Below are 26,776 nucleotides of genomic sequence, written 5' to 3'. Positions count from 1 at the left end.
ATACATTGAGGCTGTGCAGTTAAGGCTCACTTTGGAATTGTGGCTCCTAATGCTTGGGTTTCAAAGAAGAAAAAATGAAATCTGAAAAAATAAGATACTTACAAGAATGATGTTAAGTTATATGTCTGTGTGTGTCTATAAATATTTTATAAGTGCTATCTTACAGCTACAAAACTGCTCCAGAGACAAACCTTTTGTGGAGGAGTGTCCTCTCCACTCCTCCACAAAACCTCTGTTTTGACTCTGGACAGGTATGTTCCCATCCAGATGAGACCACATACAGAAATGCTTTTTCACATCTGCAGAAGCCTGTAAGCCTAAGACAAACCCCAATATGAAATTAAGCATGATGAAATTATCAATGATGAAAATATCCATTCAATCTCTTAGCACATATTTAAAAAATGCTGTGTGCTGGACACTGTTCTAAGTGCTGGTGATACGTAGTCATAATAAAACCAAGTCATTATTCTCAGGAACTTAATGTCCAGTGTGGAAGACAGACAGGAAAACAACTGCTGAACTTCCAGATAATAACAAGTGATGAGGAAAAATAAGCAGGGTAAGGGGTCAGGAAGTCATACACAGCAAGGGCTAGAGTGGAAGGAAGAGAGTTCTGATTGATGAGATGTTTAGGGAAGACCTCCCGAGGTGAAGACACTTGACCTACAATGTGAATGTGAGGGGGAAGTGAGCTGTTTGGAGAGCTGGGGAAATAAAATTTCAGGCGGGGGGAAGAGCAAGGGATAGGCCCGAAGGAGGCATAGCTTGGATGTTCAAGAAACAGTAAGAAGGCCAATGAGACTGAACTAGAGTGAGCAAGGGGCTGGGGAGGGAAATGAACCTGGGGATGGGCAGAGGTGGAACAAGAAAACTTTATGATGTTTGGTGAGAAGGCTGGATTTTCCTTCAAGTGCAATGGACAGTCAGCATCACATCAACCCTTTAACATCTCTGAGAGCTAATGCTTCATTCTGAGAGTTTTGGAAAACTTACAGTTGTTTAAAAATAGACAAAAGCTAACATTACAAATTTTTTATAGTTAAACTGTGGTGAATGATATCTTCTACTAAGAATAGAATCTTGTCCCACCTTGAAATATGTAGAATAAATGGAAGACAATGAAAGCATGGATAACTGAAACAATATTCCCCACACTTCATTTTATTTGTGATTATATAAGAGCTGCACAAGTGGCAAAACCAACTAGATTGCCTTCTTACTGTTACCATCCTCATTGCCTCATCAACAGAAAAGTCAACAAGCAATGAAAAAGGAGGCAAGATCAGGACCATTTGTATTCTTTGAGGAACATTCTCCATAAATGAGCAATTATGGATACCGTCCACTCAAAGGAGGAAATGATTCAAAGAAAAAAGAAGGAAAGTTTAAAGAATGGGTTAAATCTCTAGCCGCTTGGATATGTATGATGCTATAGGTGTTAACATGATTTTGTGCTTACTTATATATTTTCACATGCAAACACATTGATTTGGAAAGTCTACTTAACCTAAAAGTTGTCTATAGCTTCCACTAAAAAGCAAGGTTAATTATTGCCCACACATTTAATAAATGTGGGTGAATAAGCTACATTATTGCTTATACCCGGACAAGCAGATAAGCCTCTTGTCAGTATCATTTTGCTGCATATCTGTAAGATGCATTTATTTAAAAATGACAGAAAATCTACATAGAAAGACTGCCTGTAGTTTTTAACCTAGAAATATAACTAGAATATAAAAACTTAGAGTAAACATAACATATTGAGGAGAACACAACAATATTGAGAAGGAAAGTCTATTAGAGGTTTTCAAATGGGCAAGTAAATATCCCAAATAAGAGCTAATAAAACCAAAAAAAGGCAGCTAAAATAGCTTTGCTGGCTGCTACCTCAGAGGACAGACATTCTAAAAAGAGAAAGGTGATTTAGTCTATAAAACTCTAAGCGGCTTGTCTGTCCTGAAATGTAAGAAAAGAAGGCATCCTTTGAAGTCTGTAACATGTAATTTAAAACAAACAAATGCCCCATTTCACTAATCAAATAAAAATATTTATGAATTCATGAGCTCAGTGGGTGGTTCAGGGGAAAAAATAAAACAACTGCAAAAGTTTTCAACAAATTAATGAAGGACCAAGTCATTGCATTTTACAAGGAGACAGGTACATTAAGTAAGTAACAAGAGTGGTCATGATATTCCATAAGTTGCTCCTTAGAGGCCATCAGAAACAGACTTTTAGGTTGAGGAGTTTTTGGATGTTCTAATTATGTTCTGATTATATACACACCCTATATTAGAATTTTATGATGTGAAGAGATGAACATATAAGCCTCTACTTTAAGAACACACTAACATTATCTCCCCCAACACAATGAGATCTAATAGCAGTTAAGCAAAATATCTCCTAGTAAGTTAAGGCCTTGTCATGGTGAAGGGGCTTGCATAATGCAATGAAGCTATGAGCCATGCCATGCAGGGCCACTCAAGATGGACATGTCATAGTGAAGAGTTCTGGCAAAACGTGGTCTACTAGAGGAGGGAATGGCAAACCACTCCAGTATTCTTGCCGAGAGAACTCCATGAACAGTATGAAAAGGTAAAAAAGATACAACACAGAAGGAAGAGTCCCCCAGGTCGATATGCTACTGGGGAAGAATGGAAAGCAATTACTAATAGCTCCAGAAAGAATGAAGTGGCTGGGCCAAAGTGGAAACAATGCTCAGTTGTGGATGTGCCTGGTGGTGAAAGTAAAGTCTGATGCTGTAAAGAACAATATTGCATAGGGACCTCGAATGTTAGGTCCTTGAGTCAATCAAACTGGACGAGATCAAGCAGGAGTTGGCAAGAGTAAACATCAATATTTTAGGAATCAGTGAACTAAAATGGATGGGAATGGGCAAATTTAATTCAGATGACCATTATATCTACTACTGTGGACAAAAATCCCTTAGAAGAAATAGAGTAGCCTTTGGTTAACAAGAGTCCCAAATGCAGCACTTGGGTGCAATCTCAAAAACAACAGAATGATCTTGGTTTGCTTCCAAAGCAAACCATTCAACACCACAGTAATCTAAGTCTATGCCCCAACCACTAATGCTGAAGAAGCTGAATTTGACCAGGTCTATGAAGACCTGTAAGACCTTCAACTAACACCAAAAAAAGACGTACTTTTCATCATAGGGAAAGTGAAAGTGAAAGTGAAGTCGCTCAGTCATGTCCAACTCTTTGTGACCCCTGGACTGTAGCCCACCAAGCTCCTCCATCCATGGGATTCTCCAGGCAAGAATACTAGAGTGGATTGCCATTTCCTTCTCCATGGGATCTTCCTGACCCAGGGACTGAACTCAGGTCTCCCACATTGCAGGCAGATGCTTTAACCTCTGCACAAAGTAGGAAGTCAAGAGATACCTGGAGTAACAGGCAAGTTTGGCCTTGGACTACAAAATGAAGCAGGGCAAAGGCTAACAGAGTTTTATCAAGGAAACACACTGGTCCCAGCAAACACCCTTTTCCAGCAACACAAGAGACAACTCTACACATGGACATCAACAGAGAGTCAATAAAAATAAGACTGATTATATTCTTTGCAGCCAAAGATGGAGAAGCTCTATACAGTCAGCAAAAACAAGATCAGGAGCTGATTGTAGCTTAGATCATGAGCTCCTTATTGAAAAACTCACGCTTAAATTGAAGAAAGTAGGGAAAACCACTAGGCCATTTGGGTATAACCTAAATCAAATCCCTTATGATTGTATACAGTGAAGGTGACAAATAGATTCAAAGGATTAGATCTGGTAGAGGGTCTGAGAACTGTGGACAGAAGTTCATAACACTGTATAGGAGGTGGTAACCAAAACCATGGGAAATAGATGGGGAAACAGTGGAAACAGTGTCAGACTTTATCTTTTTGGGCTCCAAAATCACTGCTGATGGTGACTGCAGCCATGAAATTAAAAGACGCTTACTCCTTGGAAGAAAAGTTATGATCAACCAAGACAGCATATTCAAAAGCAGAGACATTACTTTGCCGACTAAGGTCCATCTAGTCAAGGCTATGGTTTTTCCAGTGGTCATGTATGGATGTGAGAGTTGGACTGTGAAGAAGGCTGAGCGCCGAAGAATTGATGCTTTTGAACTGTGGTGTTGGAGGAGACTCTTGAGAGGCCCTTGGACTGCAAGGAAATCCAACCAGTCCATTCTGAAGGAGATTAGCCCCGGGATTTCTTTGGAAGGAATGATGCTAAAGCTGAAACTCCAGTACTTTGGCCACTTCATGAGAAGAGTTGACTCATTGGAAAAGACTCTGATGCTGGGAGGGATTGGGGGCAGGAGGAGAAGGGGACGACAGAGGATGAGATGGCTGGATGGCATCACTGACTCGATGGACGTGAATCTGAGTGAACTCAGGGAGTTAGTGATGGACAGGGAGGCCTGGCGTGCTGTGATGCATGGGGTCGCAAAGAGTCGGACATGACTGAGCGACTGAACTGAACTGAACCAAAACCATCCCCCAAAAAAAGAAATGCAAGAAGGCAAAGTGGTTGTCTAAAGAGGCTTTACAAATAGCTGAGGAAAGAAGAGAAGTGAAAGCCAAGGGAGAAAGGGAAAGATATACCCAACTGAGAGCTTCCTAGGTGATGACAGTGGTAAAGAACCTTGTCTGTCAATGAATGAGATAAAAGAAACACAAGTTCGATTCCTAGATTGAGATGATCTCCTGGAGGAGGGCATGGCAACCCACTCTAGTATTCTTGCCTAGAGAATCCCATGGACAGAGGAGCCTGGTAGGCTACAGTTCAGAGGGTCACAAAGAATTGGAGATGACTGAAGCAACTTAGCACGCACACATATCCAATTGAATCAAGAGTTCCATAGAATAGCAAAGAGAGATAAGAAGGCCTTCTTAAATGAACAGTGCAAATAGAGGACAACAATAGAATGGGAAAGACAAGAGATCTCTTCAAGAAAACTGGAGCTATTTAGGGAACATTTCATGCAAGGATGGGCAAGATAAAGGACAGAAATGGTATGGACCTAACAGAAGCAGAAGAGATTAAGAAGAGGTAGTAAGAATATATACAATTACACAAAAAAGATATTCATGACCCAGATAACCACAATGGTGTGATCACTTACCTAGAGCCAGACATCCTGGAACGTGAATCAAGTAGGCCTTAGGAAGCACCACTACAAACAAAGCTAGTGGAAGTGATGGAATTCTAGCTAAGCTATTTCAAATCCTAAAAGACGATGCTGTTAAACTGCTACACTCAATATGTCAGCAAATTTGGAAAACTCAACAGTAACCATCGGACTAGAAAAGGTTAGTTTTCACTCCAATCCCAAAGAAAGCCAATGCCAAAGAATGTTCAAACTACTGTACAATTGCATTCATTTCACATGCTACTAAGATTATCCTCAAAATCCTTCAAGCTAGGCTTCAGTAGTACGTGGACTGAGAACTTCCAGATGTATAAGCTAGGTTTAGAAAAGCAGACGAACCAGAGATCAAATTGCCAAAATTTGCTGGATCACGGAGAAAGCAAGGGAAAAACATCTACTTCTGCTTCACTGACTATGCTAAAGCCTTTGACTGTGTTATCACAACAAATTGTGGAAAATTCTTAAAGAGATGGGAATACCAGACCACCTTACCTGTCTCCAGAGAAACCTGTATGTGTGTCAAGAAGCAACATGGAACGATTGAGTGGTTCAAAACTGGGAAAGGAGTACAAGGCTGTATATTGGCACCCTAGTCATTTAACTTATATGCAGAGTACTTCGTGTGAAACGCCGGGCTGGATGAATCACAAACTGGAATCAAGATTGCTGGGAGAAATATCAATAACCTCAGACAGATACGCAGATGATACCACTCTAATGGCAGGAAGTGAAGAGGAACTAAAGAGCCTCTTGAAAGTGAAAGAGGAGAGTGAAAAAGCTGGCTTAAAACTCAACATTCAAAAAACTAAGATCATGGCATCCAGTCCCATCACTTCATGGCAAACAGGTGGGGAAACGATGGAAACAGTGACAGATTTTATTTTCTTGGGCTCCAAAATCACTGCAGACAGTGAATGCAGCAGTGATATTAAAAGATGCTTGCTCCTTGGAAGGAAAGATGTGACAAACCTAGACAGCATATTCAAAAGCAGAGACATCACTTTGCTGACAAAGGTCCATACAGCCAGAGGTATGGTTTTCCAGTAGTCAGGTACAGATATGAGAGCTGGACCATAAGGCTGAGTGCTGAGGAACTGATACTTTCGAGTTGTGGTGTTGAAGAAGACTCTTGAGAGTACCGTGGACTGCAAGGAGTCAAACTAGTCAGTCCTAAAGGAAATCAGTCCTGAATATTCACTGAAGGACTGATGCTGAAGCTGAAGTTCCAATATTCTGGCCACCTGATGCATAGAGCCAACTCACTGGAAAAGACACTGATGCTGGGAAAGACTGAAGGCAAAAGGAGAAGGAGGTAGTAGAGGATGAGACGGTTAGATAGTATCACTGACTCAACGGATATGAATTTGAGCAAAATCAGGGAAACTGAAGGACGGGAGCCTGGCATGCTACAGTCCATGGGGTCACAAAGAGTCTGACACGACTTAGTGACTGAACAACAACAAAGAGCCTCATCTGCCCAAGCAGGTATGACTGCTTTCATCAGTAGCATTAATGGGGATTTCTCTAACCTCTATCAATTTCTCGACACAAGTCTCATCATCTATAGTGTGTTTCACTAACAGCTCTCTGAGGTGAGGAAAGCATTTCTGTGTAAACTCCCTCATTTTAAGCAAAATTCAGAAGTCTGGTTCTTTGCAAGGAAAATGACAACTGCATTTTACAGAGAAAACAAGGGCAAAAGAGAACAATGTTCATATGTTTTACTACTGAATTGTCTTATGCTATCTTCTACTATCAAGGAAATAATTTTCAAGGACCTCAGTAGGGACAGATTCTTCCTGGGCAGGGATACTGGAGCAAATGGTGGACGGAAAGGTGTGATACAGAGGTCAGCTGCAGTTGAGAGTCCCAAGATAAAGGCAGCACTGCTCACAGGCCACTTGTTAGCTGCTTTTTCAAATGCAGCCATTAGTAGTACTTGAGAAACCAAACAAGCCAACAAGTCACAACCTACTTCACACAGATACATAAAGCAACCTGGGCATAAATGCGATTCTTTCACTCTTCTGTGTCCTGATAAACGACCCTGCAGCTTTGTGAAAACAATTCACTTAAGGAGCTACTTTCTCCAATAAAAGTAACACAGCACACTACATCAATAAAAGCCTGTGTGGAAGATATGCAAGCTGAAATACAAGGTACAGATTGGCATAAAAATAAGTATTTTCTTAAATGAAACATGAGGAGAAATGAAACTACAAAATCCACAAAATAAGAAACATAGTTTCAAACCTGGCTTCACCCAATAAATATTTCCAGTGAGCTGACAATGCGCCAGGGGTCGGGCTACAGGGAGAGGAAGCGTTGAGGTAGGCCTGGGGCGGACCAGGCGCAGGGCTGCCAGGGAGGGAAAAACGAGGGGCCAAATGAGTTCCATGTGGCTAAAGCAAAGGAGGGGAGCGCGAAGCAGAGATGAGTCAGGGAGGAGAGCAAAGGCCTTTAAGAAAACATGCAGAGATGGACTTTAACCTACAAATAACTGGAAACCACTAAAGAGACTTAACAGGAGAGACGGCATAATCAGGTTTTTACATTTTAGGAAGCCCACTTTTTGCCATGTCATGGAAAATGAACTGGAGACGATGAGAATGAAAGGCAAGGAGACCAGTTGAGGGCTGATGTGGCAGCATCCAACTGAGGTTCAGCCAAGGCACTGGAGGTGGTGGAGAGGGCAAGTGGACAAAGTCAAGGCACAGTCGAAAAGCAGAATGCACGGACATCATGGGGAATGGGCGAGGGTGACCTGAGCACCATATCCAAGTGTTCGTACTATTACTTTGGTTGAAAAGTAAAGGGCAGGGTTGTGGGGACTGAGAATGAGGCAACACACTAGGCAAAAATCTGGAAGTCTGTTTGTCTAAAAAGTATTTTCTAACGTTGAAATCACAAATGAGAGAAGGCCGATAATTTGCTTTTCAAATGACTTTACACATAAACACATATTCTTAAAGCAGGAAGGTGTATTTAGAAATCTAGTATCATGAGAGAGATCCTCTCTTCTGTGATATGTACATCTAATGACATTATATTATTAGCCATCAGAAAATGCTTACTGCTCCCATTTCTAAGGACTTGGTAAATGACTAAACAAGAAGATTATAAACTATAGGCAGAACAAAATTTTACCAATTCACATTACAAACAAAGCCAAGCACAAGAGAAACATCCTAATCTATTCTCATCCAAAAGGATGAGAATTAAAAATTAGGATTAAAAATGAACAAGATAAGGGTTTTTATACAAGCTAAGTTTGAACTAATTTCCTGTGAGTGAGTCACTATTTTAGTCATCTTGCCTTCCAGGATAGAGGTGTGCTTTGTTACAAGCAGGGAGGAGTGGGGGTGGGGTGGGGTGGTGAGCCCTGGGGAGGGAGGGAGGTAGTGGCAAGGTGGGTGGGTAGAGAATGATGGAGGGAAAGATGGAAGGAGAAGAACAGACCATGAAACATTTCCCCACTCTCTTGGGTAGTCACTGCATTTCCCATACCTTCGCCATGAGTGTTGTTCCAAATCCGCCCTGATAGTTATTAGCCGAGGGAACTCCATCCATCACCCCAGGCACAGGATTATAAGTGTCACTTGACCAACATCGTCCTGAGCTCATATTTAGGATTTTAGCCAAGAGTTTTGGGTCAAGCCCTAACCTGTCAAAGGTCAAAGGAAAGAAGTGTTAAATGTCAAAGTGTACAAGTCACGTGTGACTTATTTACGTCTGAGGGTGCTCCATCTTCTCTCTCCATTTATGATGTCTTGAAAAATCAAAGCAGACAGATGAGTGAAGAATCCAATCTTAAATTATAGGGTGTTAAAAGCTAGTGAAGAAACACTTCTGAGCCAGGACACTCTACACAGAGAAAACCTGTGCTACCCTGCTTTTAAGAAACAATATATAATTGCATAAAAAGTGTTCCTGGCTTATCATACACATAGGTTTTCTAGTCTTTTGGACATTATCGCATTTATGCGTCGCCTAAGAACCTTAAGCTAAGATGATCATCTTAAGTCTTTACTTGCAAATGATATATTTCAGAAAAAAATACTGACAGATAAGCTACATATCATGGGAGTCTATGTATCATTTATGTGTATGTTTACTCTTTTAGCTTTTATGAGAATAAATGCAAGAGTTGAGTCATGAGCAGTAAAATGAGCTTATGAGAAGTTATTATTATAAAAGAGGACATTTCTTGCTGTAAACTTTTCCTTATTTATTAAATCTTCATTAGACCATCTTGCTTATGAAGCAAGTCTGCATAGAGCTGTGACATATGCTATCTATTCAGAGGCATGCATTATAGTTCTGGGTCAACTGCTGATAAGGTTACTGATCCTGATAAAACAAAGCCTGCCCAAGCGGAAACATCATTTGTTCTATCACTGAGCTGATGGCATAAACGGCTGTTCAAATGTGGACCCAGGGAAAAAAAAAAGAATTAAAATGCTGTACTACTTTTATTTCAAGTATCTTAGTGCAGTCTGGGAAGCACTGTTTTGCTGAGTGTCTTTTAATCAAGTTTCAAATAAAACTTTCTGCTTTTCCTTAAAACTAATCTGTTCCAGAATGGAAAAAAAAAAAAAAGATTAAAAAGAGACATATAAATGTTAAATTGTGTATTTTAGCATGCTGTTTATTACCTGTGTGTTGAAATATATCTGTTTATTTCCAGGGCGGAATATAACAACCAGGAAAACCTTTTTCCAAATGCTCAAGTGGGGTCGAGGGCTAATACCCAGGATGGGTAAGGACTTAACACATAATACAAATGTTATGTAATCAGACTTTCAAGGAGCAATTGTGATTCAAGGAATACAACATGGCATGCCACCTACATGAATTCACATAGTGGGCCATGTTATAATGAGCAGTTTTTACTAAAAGATCGTAACAGATAAAGATTCCATTGAAGTCAGCTGTTCAACTGTACTCTGCTGGAAAGTAACCTGAACAGCTTCATTCATTCTTTTATAAAGATCCAAGTTTATTACATGTATAATTTGCTACTGATGCTTTTTTTCTCTTTTAAATATAATCAGGCTATCAGGGTTCTATGGTAGCAGATGACCCAAAGACAATGCACTTATGGAACAACTGTGAAAAATAAAGTCACAAATGAACAATTCGTTAATTTGCTGTAACTGCAAATATATATTCTAAGCACATATATTTTGTTCTATGAACAGGGGATATTTTTAAAGACCCCCTCCCCAAAACACTGCTTTTTCCTTCCATTTGAAATGTAATTCAGGCTTCCTAACTTAAATTTTCTTTTAAAATGGCTCATCACATTCTGAGCAGCAGAGATACTCCCCTGCTTACCAGCCTGGACTCAACAGTGCCTCACAATGCTCTTTATTGCTAAAGAAATTCATACTCTGTCTATAATACTCACCAAATGGGAGCACAGCTTATTATCTGTTGTAAAACCCTACATTTCATTTTGCTTGAATGTTCAAGGAAAAATACTGGCACTGATTTATGGAACTCTCTTTGGTGAACATGTTACTATTTAGAAGCACCCTGAGGGGCACACCAAAAAACAAGATGACAGTTGTTATTCACTTTTCAAATCTGATGCTTCCCCACCATGCTGATACCCTTTAGGAGATAGCTACTCCCTTTCCGCTCCTCCCCAAGGCATCCCCCCACACCCTCAACAGCAAAGTGTATCATTAAAAAGAGCAAGTTAGAAGTGTTTTGCATTTCATCTTTCTGAGGATTCTTTCACTGGCATATATGTAACTGACAGCTAAAATTAGACATGATATTAAAATCAGTTACTGAAGTCCTCTGTCTTCCACTGTGCCCAAGGCTTGTAATGGTCTGCAACCAGCTAGAATACACAGTAATTGTCATTCAGGGAGTCTATCCTAGAACGTCATGCTTCACTGGAGAAGACTGAGTTTCCATTTGAAATCAACAAATTAATCCAAGACAGGTATCTGAAAGGGCAAGTTTAATAGGAAGCAGCTACTGGGCTCTCAACCATGATAAAATGTTATTGCTGTTTCCCTGTAAATTGGCTGGGAACATATGATACTTTCTGCATAAGAGCCCCATTGCTGTTCAGGAGATATACAGCTCAAGCCATCAAAAGGATGACAGTCTGTCAGTCCCCATAATAACTTGCCACTGGATGTGGTTCGAGAGTACGCGCATGCATGCATGTGGCTTTACAATTGCTGGAATGTTCTCTGATATAAACAGAGAATGAATTCATTGCTCTGACCGCATATATAATGCAACTCAAATAAACGTCACTGTGTCAAATCTACTCACCTTTAAAACACAAGAATTTTAAATGAACTTTTGAGAGAAGTAAAAATGATGCATAAACTGTAAGAAAAATTCAAGGGAAGCCAAGTGTTTGTCTTCACTGTAACCAAGGCTTTAAAGGCCAAAAAAGTTTGCTCACTTTGTAGACTCTGTAAGTATCTATACTGTCTGGTTTATATAAGAACACAGCAAATGATGTCCCTAAACTGAGATGTGTATATCACAGGAATCGATCTGGAAATGAAACACCCAAGACGAGGTCAATTTAAATCAATCATTCCCTTATTCACCAAAGTTTATGCAGACTTGCCAGCCTACAAGAGGCTGTGCCTGCCCTCCAAGAGTGGGCCAGTTAGGACATCCACATAGTAACATTTACCTAAGGCAGAGGGAAGAGCCTTGCCCACCTCCCTCCCTCTTTCCTCTTCATTCACCTGACAAACCTTCCCTGAGTGCCTACTATGTGCCATGGATGAGCAGACAAAGCTCACAGAGCCTGCATTCTAGTTGGGAAGACAGGCAATAAACAAACAAACAAATAAATACATAATGCTAGCCAGTGAGAAGCATTATGAAGAAAAAAACGTTAACGTACAATTTAAATACTAACCACCACCATCACATCAATAACTGCCATGTATTAAGCACCTACTCTGTGTCAGGAACTGTTTTAAAAGATTGACATGGGTGAATTTATTTACTCCTCACAACAGATTATGTGGCTTCCCTGGTAGCTCAGATGGTAAGGGACCTGTCTGCAATGTGGGAGACCTGGATTCAATCCCTAGGTTGGGAAGTTCTCCTGGGGAAGGGAATGGCTACCTCCAGTATTCTTGCCTGGAAAACCCCATGGACAGAGGAGCCTGGAGGGCTACAGCCCATGGGTTACATAGAGTTGGACATGACTCAGTGACTAACACTTTCACTTTTCACAATAGATCCTATTATTACTGTGGATAGATACTATTATTTTTGGCATTTTATAGATGAGAAAAGTTTAAGTTGGTGGCAGAGCTGGGATGTGGTCATCAACAGGCACCCAGACTCACCACCCTGAGTCTCACTAGGTCATATGGGTAGTCACTAAATCAGCCATCAAATTTGGTCAAACCTTTATTATAAACCTTTGGCCATATGTTTTATCTATTAGGGTATACAACTGAGAGGTCTCAGTCATCACTTAAACGAAAAGGCAACACCATCTCAGGGCAGTAGCCAAGAAGCTAAAGTTATGCTAGTGGGAAAGTCTTCATCTTGAACAGCCTTCCAGAAGTTTAACTGTTTTAAGCTTCTTTTGGTGGAAGGAGACAATATGGCTGTTGCTATAGGGCCCTGGGCCCTGGTGGTAATGCAAATAACTTGTTACACCACCTATATTGGGGGGGGGGGGGGGTGGCGGGGAAGAAAACCAAACAAAAACACAATTTCTGGTAGAAGGAAAATGAAAACAAAACAACAAAACACATTACCAACCTTATTCTTATGTGGTGCATGGGAACAAAATCTCTCTAAGGCACATAAGGCATTTTTAGTACCATAAAACTATGCTCTGAGTCCTAAATAGAACCCAATTAGAAGGCAGAAAGGCCCAGTAAAAAAGAATCTCAAAATATGTTGTACACCAATGCTTTTTATGCTTTACTTTTTTTTATAGCATTTAAACTTTCACTGACATCCATAAACATTCACTGTAAAAGATCATATAGGGTCAATAAGAGTTTAAAACTATACAGTTTTATTCTATTTAAAAAAGGGAAACGTCAGTGTTCCAGAAAAAAACACTGCCTTATGAGAATGAAATTAATCAGAAATGATCACTTCACAGGAACAAGTGACTCAATTTGTAAATGTTGACATTAATGCTCTAGAAAATTTTCACTTCAGAGTGAACAGAATATAAATGTGGCTGAACCACTTTGATGCTATAGTACTTTGCGGGAATTTACTACTTGGGAATTTATGTTTGCTGATGCCAATTTTCTCTTTCACCTTGCAAAGCTCAATAAATCGTGGTCGCTCTCTATACTCTGTTAGAGAACAATCCTGTCATTTTAAACCATGTCTGTAAACCATGGAGAAAAGACAATAGCCGAAGCAATCATTTTTAGGACTTTCAAACTACTGAGAATCTCTGTAAGATAAACTGATAAAATCCTAATGTTATGAAAATAATTCATTAGTACAATGTAGAGTCCCACAAACTTACAGATTATTAATATTATAGCACATAAGTAAAAATAATGAATTCCTGCTTTGAATTCAGACATATATGTGTGTATATATACATTTGTAAATATTTTATTTATACATGCATAGATCAATAACCGTAATATACAGTTTTAGAAAAATTAAACATTGAAAGCTTAATATTTTCCAAATATTGTTTTTATCATAGTGTATCAAGGCCAATGATAAAAGATTTACTGCTTTTGCTCTTAATACTTGTTTGAAATTTTATCACTTTTTTTTTCTCTTTGATAATAAACTTACTCTAGTAGCCAATGTATACATTTTATTCATTTGATTCAACTGATTTTCATACTGTTTTTTATTAGTTGGCCTTTGGAGTTAAGACTTCCATAAGCACTTACTGTACAAACATTTCATTTTAAAACGATCACCTAATAAGAGTTTTGCTAGGAAAAACATTTGAGGAATGCTATAAGATGCCTAATGAACATTCTGATCCAGTGATGCTTAAAGTAAGAGGCAGAATATATAATAAACTGGCAAAAATAAAGGGAAATTTTGGTATAGTGTAACCTAGGCTTTTATATACTCATTTATATCCAGAAAAATGAAGATAAAATTCTAAAGCTGAAAATGCATATTAATACTCTAATCCTGTTGTCAATACCAATTAATTTTGTATGCAATTTGGTTCCAGAAATTTACATTGTCTCCCTCCATAAAATTAGTCTAAAGAATGGACACGAAAACAAGTTACTAATAACTAGTTTTCCAATTATGATAAGTGACCCATAGCCTAAACTAGCTACATTACAGACACAACACTCTGAAAAGCTTCCTATATACTACCAGAAGACTTTGTACAGATATGCCTTACCATCTTACAGACATTCAATTTTAAAATGTAAATGGTACAGGATATTGATAAACCAATTAGCACTGATGCAAAGCAAATTCCTCTTTTATCTCAATTACAACATGACAACTTAATAGGTCAAGATAGTTTAACATCTGAGACAAGGGCAATTCAATAAAACAACAGCATCTTGATATGGTAATTAAGAGGAAATGTGAATCCATTACTGTGTTTTAAAAAATATCTCAAGTACTTTGGCTCTTTTATTACTTTTATCAAAAGCTATGATATGAAACACTACTCTGATTTGTAATATATTTGGCAAGCAGTTCTGGGAAGTGTGAACAAAACACTTGAATAAAAGCATCTTTCTCATTAAGCATTTTCTAAAATAAGAAATATATATTATATTCATGAAATACAAAACATTCAAAAAATTAATTAGGTGATTAATCATATTTAGAATTCCTAACCCAAAAGATTAAAGACTAAAATTAAGGCATTAACCTTAAGCATTCTAAAGGATGATCCCCATCGTAGGAAAAACTTAATTCCTAAATCAATTGCAGCAAAGTATGAATGCCATTTTATTTCAATGAAAAGATATATTGTTAATGTAAAGTAAGGATAATATAAAATCTTAATGTAAAACCCTAGGCAAGTTAAAATGAAGAGTTATGCTATGCAGTCTTATGAATGCCATCCAGTTTATCCTGAGAATAAATAACCAAGAGTCCTTTTAGTGTAGATACTGGGCACTATATTTTAAATAAATACATAAAACCAGTCACATGGTAGCCTAATTCACTATACATTAAAACTGTATTTTATACAAATTTGTCCTACACTGCCAAAAAGTGTTTAAATTTTATAGTAAAAGTGTTTCTTGCATTGTGACATAATAGAAGAAATGGAGCTCCCAATATAAAAAGGATAATGTAACTTCAAATATACAGCACAACACATTTTATGGTTTAGGGCAGAGTATTCATGCTCTCCAGGGTCCTACTGGTTGTCCAATAAGCAAAGTCTATTAAAGTTCAATAATGAAATACTTTCAAAATGTTTCTGGATCAACTCATTTATCTCTCATGAACATTTGTTTTCAACATCAGAAAATCAAATTGGAAAGCTCGTAAAAATTGTTAGTATATGAAAATGTACTATTCAACAAACCTGATTCCCAGATTCATAGCTTCAGCAGTTCCAATCATACTAATAGCTAACAGCAAGTTGTTGCAGATCTTCGCAGCCTGAAAACAAATTGAGTACATATTAAATATATTTATTTTCAAGCCGTAACTCACAGGAAGATTTCTTCACCCAATTCTACATATTTCTAAAAGTAAGAGCATTCAACTGTTGATTCTCTCAAGCAGGAAAAGGCATTTGGTGCTGCAAACCTCCCTCCAAGCCTAACACAAGCTCCCAGAGCTGACGGGGGTGGGGGTGTCTCTTGCACCAGGGAAGAACCGTGAAGTGTAGGTGACCGAGTTACTCCCATGGGTGCAGGCACGACAGGAAATACTGACTGATGTGGCACGACTGTTCCTTCAGGAATGGGGCTGACAACCTAACCGGGGAAGCAGTAGTAACACACTGAATGAAAAGGGCAGTGTACAAGCAAACACGACTAAGGGGCAAACTGCATGGGAGAAGCTGTAGGCAGAGACAGGAGTTCAGAGACCCCAGATCCTGAGGGCAGTAGCAGAAAGGAAGTGAAACCTGAAACCATCTCTCAGAAGGTCAGGCAGGATTTAAATAGGTAAGAGAGTGAAAGGAGGAGACCAGGAGAAAGAGTATAGTATGAGATATTCTTGAGAACAGTAAGGAAATGGATTCCTGGGCAGTGGTTTTAAGGAATGGGAAGAAGTTGTGACAGTTTAAGACTGGGTCAAGAGCTACAGAAGCTGGAATAGAGTGTCTGGAAGCTAGAATAGAGTGTCCAGGAGTTGGAATGGAGTGTCCGAGTTTGACATGGTAGGAAACAGAGATTGACACAAACTGTCAGAACTGGTAACTCTACAAGGACACAAACATCTTGATTAGTTCTGGCTATAGTGTTGGCAGAGGGGTAAACCCAGTGTCCAGAGATCCACGAGGCCCTGGGAGCAGTCAACAAGGCATGACACAATGAAAGACTAGACCAGGTAATGTGTGGACTGAATGGAGACAGAACAATGAGAGCCACTGAAGCTAGAGTCAGAAACTGGAGACTGACTGGATAAGGGAATGGAGACAATAGACGTATCAAAGATCACAGTATAGTCCTGAATATGACGATAAAAAAAAAAAAGGACCAGTGACCAGGACAAAGCATGAAGAGGAGTGTAAGTATTGGGTGGGAAGGGGACAACCTGTTTGATTTCAAGATTCAGTGTGATCACTCACCTCGATCTGACCAGAAAAATAATGTATCACATTTCTTAATGAAAATTGTGGGTTTTTTTTAAAGTTAAAGTGCGTACATCACTTCTACCCAACAGTACTACGAACAGAGCTGTGGCAGCGATTACAAAGTTAGAGGGAGGGTAACAGCAAATCAGACAACATGAGCACTTCACACAGAAGCCATTTTAAGGATAACTTCAGTGGTCGCTGGGGCAAATATGTCAAAGTCTGAAATGAAGGAACTTTTGACATCTTTTTAAATTAATTGGCTGATCTCTGCTTACTTCCAGTAGGAATGAGGGGAAACTAATTTTTTCTAATTTAAGAAAACCTGAGCAAACAAAACATCCATAGATTGAACAGAGTAAGGCAGAATCAGATTGTCGTCAGGAAAGAAAGAAGGAACTTTAGCTGATTTTACATCATCAAATCAGTGTCAGTGATGTGAAAACGTTACCTGCCCTGTCCCAACAGCTCCACAATACACCACATTGGAGCCCATGCACCCCAGCAACTCTTGGGCAGCAGCAAATTCTTCTTCGACTCCTCCTACCATAAACGTGAGGTTCCCCGACCGAGCGGCTCCCACACCTGAATGGTTTGGGGGTAAAAGGGATAGAAGCAGAGGGATACATTTCTTCAAGTGTTTAAGTAGATTATAAAATCAGAGAAAATTCCAAACCAAATTAAAAACCTTGCCTCCAAGTTGTATTTGTATCAGGCATAAATCTCTCCTGGAATATTTTAATTGTCAAGTATTAAGAAGGTTACTCATAAGCCAAAGGCAACACACAGATTCAGTTGAACTCAATTCATCTCAAGTTTTTTGCAGGATCATGGAGTACCATGGGAATTGGAAATGTGCATTTTACTATTTCCATGCATCTCTTATAGTGTGTGAAAAAGATGACCTGTACCCTGACCAGTACCTGTGCCATGGGAACAGTCATGGGGTCAGCTGCCAGGTTTGGATCTGGGGTCTCTGGCTCACTCACTCCCTCTCTGCACACTATCGACAGAGACTGACAAAGAGAGGGACTTGTCTCTTTCTCCCATAAACAAGTAGGCATTTCAGATGGAAAGATTCTTTTTTAAGGTAAAGAAAACAATTGCTTAGTTAGACTGATTATTCTCATGTGCACTTTCCAGCTATTACTTGACTTTTCTTTTTCCTCCTGCTATACAAGCATGCATACCTTGAAGATTCTGTGGGTTCAGTTCCAGGTCACCCCCATAATGTGAATATTGTAATCAGGTGAGAGTCACATGAATATTTAGGTTTTTCAGTGCATATAAAATTTATATTTGCACTATTCTGTACTCTACTACATGGGCAATAGCATTATGTCTATAAAAACAATGCATACACAATTTAAAAATTCTTTATTGTAAAAATGCTAAGTATCACCTGACATGTCAAGGTTACCACAATGTTGGTTCTTTCTGTTAAATAAATATTTAATTTACTTATTGTTGAAGTACAGTTGATTCACAATGTCTTGTTAATTTCTGCTGTAAAGTGACTCAGTTATACATACATATATTCTCTCTCATTATGGCTTAGCACAGGATATTGAATATAGCTCCCTGTGGTGCACAGTAGGATTGTTGTGTTCCCATTCTGTGTTTAATGGAAAAACCCAATATTTGAAAAGAGCAATGTAACAAGGTATACCTACACACCTTTTGGGCAGTTCATTCCTAGTGATATGACGGGAAGAAGAAAGAAACTTTTATCCATGGTTTGGCCACTCCTCAGCCTCTCAAATGTCTGAAGTATGTTCACAAATGGAAATGACTGGAGAAGCAAATTCTACTTCAGCACCAAAAAAATGGCCTAGACTTGTCTTAAAAAGGAAGTAGGGGGGAGCTTCACTCATCTATACTAATATTAACTATAAAATAAAACCAAGAGTATTATTTATTGCTTTTAGCATTAGAAAAAAATCTTAATTCATAATTTTCAGGTTAGGTTTTGTTGTTCAAAACCAGGGAAGTATGTGAAAGAACTATATTAGTATAATTTCTGCCTTTACAACTTATTTATAGTATAGCTAGGAATAAAGAAACTGTAACTATTTGTGCTATGTATCAAACCTGGCTATTAGACTAGACAGCTGCAAGTAATGGCCTACTTTTAAATTTAATTTATTCAATGAAATACAGGTTTTATACATAAAAAGCCAAATGAGGAGATCTTTATTTCATTCTAATTGTGAACATTTCACAAACTGATAGCCTTTCTGTTTTACAGTTCATGCTGTTTTTAACTAATTATTAAAAGGAAGAGAAGTCAGCATTATGTTAGCCAAACAATCTTGGAAAAGGAAGTGCCCACATGCTATGAAAGTCTGAGATGCTTACATATGGTTAAATTACATTATTTCACAATATTTTCAGACACACTATGGAACTGATTATGTACAAAAACCCAATTAGAACAAATGCTTTTAATTAGCTTATCTGTGTCATTTGAACATTCTGATAATGGTGAAGTTTAAGTGACTGTCATTTTGTTAGTTTCTAATTTACTTCACCAAGATGGTGGATCATTAATGTTTTACAATCATTTTGCTCAGTTTTTATGGCTATTTTAATTCAAACAACATAACCACCCTTACTCCAAATCCTGTTGATCTGACCAGGAGAAATTAAGCAGACGATTTAAGTCAAAGCTTACAAACAAACCCAGCACTATCCATCATAGGTCAACAGCTTTGTGTCTAGATTACAGGCTGCTAAATAGCTTCAGAGAGTCATTTATTAAAGGAAAATTAATGCTGACAATGGTTCTCAGCTGGTTAACCTTTTGACAGGTATACTTTCTCACTTGTTCAAACACATATTTCAAAAAGAAGAAATAAGTTATTTAAGAGAATACCACAAAAGAAAGAATGATTCATCTTTTAATTCATAAGTCTGCGGTATTTCCACTCTTTTCTTCTCTCATTATGTGATGTAATTATTTCTGACTTTATCATAATCTATATTCCAATGTAGGGGTCTGGCCAAACTGGGTAATTCCAAAGTTTTGGCATTTCCTGGGACCACCTTCTGACTTTCCACATGTATTCCTTTAACTATATGTCACTATCAAGCATGGTCCTATTGCAATGACAAAATTAAGACCTGGTCCATCTAGTCAGTTACGGTTTCCCAGTAGTCATGTATGCATGTGAGAGCTGGACTATAAAGAAAGCTGAGCACCAAAGAATTGATGCTTTTGAACTGCGATGTTGGAGAAGACTCTTGAGAGTCCCTTGGACTGCAAGGAGATCAAACCAGTCAATCCTAAAGGAAATCAATCCTAAATATTCGTTGGGAGGACTGATGCTGAAGCTGAAACTCCAATACTTTAGCCAGCTGATGTGAAGAACTGACTCTCTGGAAAAGATGCTGATGCTGGGAAAGATTGAAGGTAGGAGAAGGGAACGACAGAGGATGAGATGGTTGGATGGCATCACCAACTCAATGGGTATGAGTTTGAGCAAGCTCTGGGAGTTGGTGATGGACAGGGAAGCCTGGCGTGTTGCAGTCCATGGGGTCACATAGAGTCAGATATGACTGAGTGACTGAACTGAAGTTATCCCAAAATAAATGCAACCATTTCAAGTTTTGAAATAACGTAGAGACAGCTGGAACTCTAAAGCTGTATAAGACAATCTCCTGGATTTCAGAAGACATTGTATATATTTTTATGTCTATGAATAATAAACAATAACTTTATTACTCTGCCATGTGTTTTAAATCAGATCCACTCCCCAAAATAGGAAAATATGGAATATATAACTAGGCAGCTGCTAGACTATTGGGAGCATTTATTTTACCTTGCTGCTGCTGCTGCTAAGTCGCTTCAGTCGTGTCGGACTCTGTGCTACCCCATAGACGGCAGCCCACCAGGCTTCCCTGTCCCTGGGATTCTCCAGGCAAGAACACTGGAGTGGGTTGCCGTTTCCTTCTCCAATGCATGAAAGTGAAAAGTCAAAGTGAAGTCGCTCAGTCGTGCCCGATTCTAGCGACCCCATGGACTGCAGCCCACCAGGCTCCTCCGTCCATGGGGTTTTCCAGGCAAAAGTACTGGAGTGGGGTGCCATTGCCTTCTCCGTATTTTACCTTATATTTTAGTAATTGTATTATACATATAAAACCGAAATATGCCCTATGCTTAATTTTATTACAGCATTTACACACCTTATTAAAACCTTTGACTTTCTGACCTGATTCCTCCATGACACCGTAAATCACTTACAAGGGGAGCACTTGGGTCATGCTTATGTCAGCACTCCATTATCACATTCAACAGACAGTTGTTCCGTAAATTAATCTATGAGCGTGGTACAAACAGTAAAGGATCCAGAGGTGAAATACCTGGCTTGGGAGTGTGCTGGTTATGTTGTTATTATAAACAAATTATAAACAAATTACTTCACTTCTCTGAGGTTCTGTGTATGAAAGAGAAAAACATTAATAGCTTTTTCAGAGTAGTTTTTTTCTTCATCTATATAATATCTTGAGTCCTTTCCTATTTGGTTATCTAAGCTGTCTGCTCTAGTGTAATTTTAGCCTCTATGGCTAAACAGTGGCTGGCTTGAGCCAATTCTATAAATAATGGAAGCAGGCTGGTTAGAGTTAAGAACTACTAAAGTAGTCCATAGCCAGTGACATTAAGATTACAGTGAAGACCTCTTGCAAAATCTTTCAAAAGCAACACAATGTGGGAAAGTGACAAGAAAGCTGCATTCGTTTGGTCTTATTCATTCAACAAAATTAACCTACTAAAAAGCAAGCCCTGTGCTAAGCCCTAGGGGGACAGATGAATAACATGTGTTCCCGATCCTAAGAAGTTGTCATACACTTGTGAACCAGCCTCCTCTCTCCTTAACCATCACTAAACCTGGGTTGAGTCATCACCATCTCTCACCTGAATCGCTGCGACAGCCAGGTCCTACCTGATCTCTCTTCAGCTCTTGCCTCTAAAGCCTGTTCTCCATACAACAGTCAGAGGGATCCTTTTTAAAATATAGCTGACCCTTGAATAATACAGAGATGGGGAGCACTGACCCCCACCCCAATGCAGTTGAAAATCTGAGTCTAATTTATGGCCAGCCCTCTGCATCCAAAGAGTCAACCAATTATGGGTCGTATAGTACAGAAATACTTATACTGAAAAAAATCTGCACATAAGTAGATCCCCTGGTGTTCAAGGGTCAACTGTATAAATCTAGTTCATGGTTCCTCCCTCCTCTCCAACCTCCAAAGTGGCCCATCATTCTCAATATAAAATCCAAAGTCCTACGAAGCGGTACATGATGTGGTCCCTGGCTACCTCTCCTAGCTCATTTCATACCATTCTCTTCAGCACTCACTGCTTTTCAGCCACCTGGCCTCCCTTCTGCTCCTGAACCAGGTCAAGTACGTTCCCTTCTCAAAGCCTTGCACTTGCTAGTCCTTCTTCCTGGAATGTTCTTTTCCTAGGTGTTTAATACTTGTTTCCTTTATTTCATTCAGGTTTTTTTCTCAAAAGTCACCTCTTTAGAGAGGCCTTCTCTATCTCCCTAACATAACCATCTAAAATGGCACCCAGCCACTCTCTATCCCCTTTTCCAGATTTAATTTTATTCACAGCACTGATTACCGTCTGTTTATGTTAACACCTCTATTTATTTGTTTCTGATCTGAATTCCCCACATTAAAATTAGCTCCAGGAGAGTAGCAACTCTGGCTTATTCACCCTGTATACCCAGTGTCCAGTCTATAAGAGATGCTTAGTAAATACAGTATGTGTTCCAGAAAGAGAGAGGGCCAAAGGGAGAGCCAGGAAATGAGTGACTACAGTACATGCAAGAGCTGTTCCCACAGACACGCAAAGCATTTGTCCTTCTAGAAAGTTTTTTCACATGTAAAGTGAGATGATTAGACAAGATTATCACTGAGTTACTTTTAAGCTTTTGAAATTCTGTAATTTTGGATTCTCAAGTTCATATACATACACTTTCCCACATCCATCATACTAACACACAAAACTGAAGCAGGTTTTATTTTATGGAAATAATATATAAAAAGTTTCAGATTAGAGAAAAGAGTTAAAAAATGAATTTTTTCATGTAACGACAGTAATTAAATCAGACAAGCCTAAAGACTTGTAGTTGCCTTTGATGGTTTATCTAACGCTTTCCTGTGATGATGTCGTCTGCGTTTCTCTCCTACGACCCTAGGATCAGAAAAACTGAATGCATTCGTACAGACAAATGAAAAGGCAAACGCCCAAACCATTCAAAATGGGTGGCTGACTACCCTTCCTTTAAAGTGATAAATATCTATCACTTCTCTTGGTAGCAGTTTGATTTCAATCAACCTTACAGTGGAGAAGCACTTTAATCCAAGACCCTAAATCACCCCTCCCCTTTATAAAAAAGGTATCACAGGGAGCCTCCGTTATCTAAACTACCTTCCTTCTTACTTTCCTTCTACTCCTACTTATAGTTGACATAAAAAAATGTGACCATCTGAAATCCATTCCTCAGTAGTTCTCAACCAAGAATGGCAAAGAAACAGTCCCTGCACCCAAGGAGTTTGACAACTAGTGTCTGTGGCACTGTGTGGATGCATGTGGATGGAGACAGGAAAAGAGGTAAGACAAATGCAAATATAAATAATAAAAGACTGTTAGATGCAAGCTACGGGAGAGGTGTACACACAACTGCAAGAAGTTCAAAGAAAAAAATATCAGCAGGAAGTATCTGTCAGTCCTTCTAACAGCTTGATAGATCTTGGTGCTAGGTACAAAGATTCAAGGAGTAAGCATATTTTCTAAATGAAAACTTGGGACCTCTTTTTTGGTATCAGGAGTATATCTGAAATACAACTGTTCCAGAAAGTCTAAAATGTAAGGTCATGATAGGTATAAAACATAGTCTTTGCTCTTAAAAAGTTTAACAAATAATTAGGAAAAAGAGACACATACTCAGAAGTAAATGCCAAAAGGTAGCATCACATACCATGTGTCAGATGGATGAAGACAATCACCACCAAATACCAACTCCCCCTTTTCTTCTATTTTTCAACCTCCATCATCAAAAGAATACTAATTCTCAGAGAGAGAAAGAGTGAAAATCAAATAAGAAATTTATCTCAGAGAGTAATGGTCTTGCTGTCAACTGTGCGTAGGCTTATGAAAACTTTGATAAGAATACAAGTATTTTGAACCCATTTGTAAATTGTGTTCACAGCAGTTTCAAGTAACCTGAGCATGTAATTTTCTTTTATATACAGACAGTGAGTTCTGCCTGTTATCTAAATGCACATAATACCCTACCTCTCTTCACAACAGATCTGAGCTTGCTTAGTAGAATGAAACAATCAGAAAACTGAAAATGAGAATTAAGAACAAATACCAAAATGAAACCGTAAGATTTCACAATGAATTTCAAATACAGATATCAGGTTTTGTTTTGTTTTGGGGCAAATCCTATTTGGGAGAGGAATAAAGCAGTCTCAAGGAAAATATAACTTTTCCTTGAACTAAGTTACATGCTTAAAATATTATCATTTGGAACTTTATGCAGGAGACAGTAAATAAATTAATGGACAGTGTTCTTCATATTTTTACAAAATAGTAGTGATAATTTTTTTCAAGGTAAACTGAGCTAAAATTCAGTTCCTTCTTTATATCCTTTTCTGGCTAACCTTAGTCTTGTACCTGTAATATAAGTCAACATTAATAACCTCATTCTAATATTTCTGTTTATCCTAATCTTTGGCACTTTTTTTTTGACAGAAGAACCAAAATGGGCTTAAGTCTCAAGTCATGCATCAATATCAATATGAATATAACCAGTAGCTAGAGACATTAACCAGAGAAGGCAATGGCACCCCACTCCAGTACTTTTGCCTGGAAAGTCCCATGGACGGAGGAGCCTGTTGGGCTGCAGTCCATGGGGTCGCGAAGAGTCGGACATGACTGAGTGACTTCACTTTCACTTTTCACTTTTATGCATTGGAGAAGGAAATGGCAACCCACTCCAGTGTTCTTACCTGGAGAATCCCAGGGACAGGGGAGCCTGGTGGGCTGCTGTCTATGGGGTCGCACAGAGTCAGACACGACTGAAGCGACTTAGCAGCAGAGACATTAATAACTATTCCTTACTATTTCTATATAGTCTCACAGTTTCTTTTCCATTAAGGAAAAGCTACTTTTTTCTGAAGTACTTAAATGTTTATGTTTCTGCAAAAAAGAGAACTTCATAATTCACTGTATCTTCCCCCTTTTCTTTAGTTACAGGAAGCAGTAACTTTCTGTTTCTCTTCTTTCTCTGTAACTGGTTTCTGAATTTTTTTCTTTTTAATGAACTCTATCCACTTCTCTGGTTTCCTCACCTGTCCCTGCAACAAACTGCACTATGCAGTGCATGCTGGAAACCCTTTCCAGCGGCTGTCAGTGCAATGGCCTTTCAGGCATCCATGCCTCCTCTCCTGGGCGTTCCTTCTTAAGAAATGTCCTTCTCCTTCTTCTTTGCCTGACTAACTCCTGCTTATCTTTCTAGACTCAGGGGACTTCTTTGATGGTCCACTGGTGAAGACTCTGCACTCCCAATGCAGGGGACCTGGGTTCAATCCCTTGTCAGGGAACTTGTGCTGTAACTAAGATCCAGTGCAGCCAAATAAATAAATAATAAATGAAATAAAGATTTAAACAAAGATTCATCTCAGGTTAACTCTGAGAAGCAGTGAATGACCATGACCCCCTTTTTCTATTATTGTGACATTCCTAGTGATATCTCTGATAAAGCACTGATACTAATCAATGATTTTTCTGGGGTCTTGATAAGATTATTATGGAGCTGTTTGAATCTTAGCATCCAGCATGTGTCTGATAAATGATCCCTGGCTTTTTAGGAGGTAAGCAGAGAAGAAATCAACGATTAATAAAATGACCAAGAATACTAAGACAATGTTTCCTAACATTAAATAACACAATGGTTTTACTTTGGAATAGCATGATTCTCCACATGTGATAATGGCATTCTCACTTATTGCTGAATAAATATGCATGCACATAAGTACACATGTATGGAGACCCTATCATGAAGACTTGAAAAATGAACATGTGATCTGCGTTAAGTGACCCGGAGTGAGGGTCACACCACTCGGACCACTTACAACATCTTTCGATCTTGGTTGCTCCATCTGAAAATGGTGATATAAAAACACTTGCTATATTTAAATTTGAAACTCAAATGAAAGAGTACATTGGAAAGATACTGAACACAGTTTCTACCCTGGTGTTACAGAAAATTCAAATATAACAAAAAGTAAATCTACTCAATTTGAACATGTTAAAGTCTTTGCCCTAACAGCAGCAAAGAACTAAAATATGGAATTTAGCCTTAATGAGAAGCTGAACCAAGAGTTCAGCTCATAATAAAAAAACTGTTATGCAAGCATAGACAACTTAGAATAACCATTTATAAGTCACAAATAAGGAGGTCATTTTCAATCCAATGGCTATTAGGACGAAATCTTCAAAAACCAGAGAAGGGAGAGATGGCAATCTGAAGAGTACAATCGAGTTAGATTTGTCTTCAATACTGTAAAAATCCTGCCACCAAAGCATTCTCATTGATATATAGCAAAATGTAGTAAATCACTTAATTTACTCAAAAGAACTTAAATGTTTTAACCAGTCTGCCATCAGAAGAGATCAAGAAGAGGGCCAATGGGACTCGGGCTGCAATGTGAGCCGTCTTTAAAATGCAATTGTTCTAATCATTTTCTACAGATGCAGCCTCACAAGGGGCTGCTGTCATAGGGACCATTTACGACTTGTTATGGTGTCTCTATTGTTTACCAGCGACATTCGCTGAAAAAGGCGACAGCTGGGACA

General features: G+C 38.7%; 1 protein-coding gene across 11 annotated transcripts in view; it reads right to left on the bottom strand.

Annotated features, from left to right (window-relative positions):
* Window positions 1-26,776, bottom strand: part of HIBADH (3-hydroxyisobutyrate dehydrogenase) — a 255,954-nt gene that overhangs the window by 145,434 nt on the left and 83,744 nt on the right. For 10 of the 11 annotated variants that reach the window (XR_011256702.1, XM_069588127.1, XM_069588129.1 and 7 more), the window contains 3 exons: window positions 17,351-17,484; window positions 15,679-15,755; window positions 8,670-8,826 (listed from right to left, as the gene is read on the bottom strand). Coding sequence is in view for 10 of the 11 variants with exons in the window: in XM_069588127.1 (XP_069444228.1) it covers window positions 8,670-8,826; window positions 15,679-15,755; window positions 17,351-17,484 (368 nt within the window). In the remaining variant the exon portion in view is untranslated. The remainder of the gene's footprint in view (window positions 1-8,669; window positions 8,827-15,678; window positions 15,756-17,350; window positions 17,485-26,776) is intronic. The other variant, XM_069588128.1, reaches the window with a different exon arrangement.

Source organism: Ovis canadensis, chromosome 4 (genome assembly GCF_042477335.2).
Source record: "Ovis canadensis isolate MfBH-ARS-UI-01 breed Bighorn chromosome 4, ARS-UI_OviCan_v2, whole genome shotgun sequence".
NCBI lineage: Eukaryota > Metazoa > Chordata > Mammalia > Artiodactyla > Bovidae > Ovis > Ovis canadensis.
Note: the sequence above shows the minus strand (reverse complement) of the source record. Positions and strands in the feature narration are given on the sequence as shown.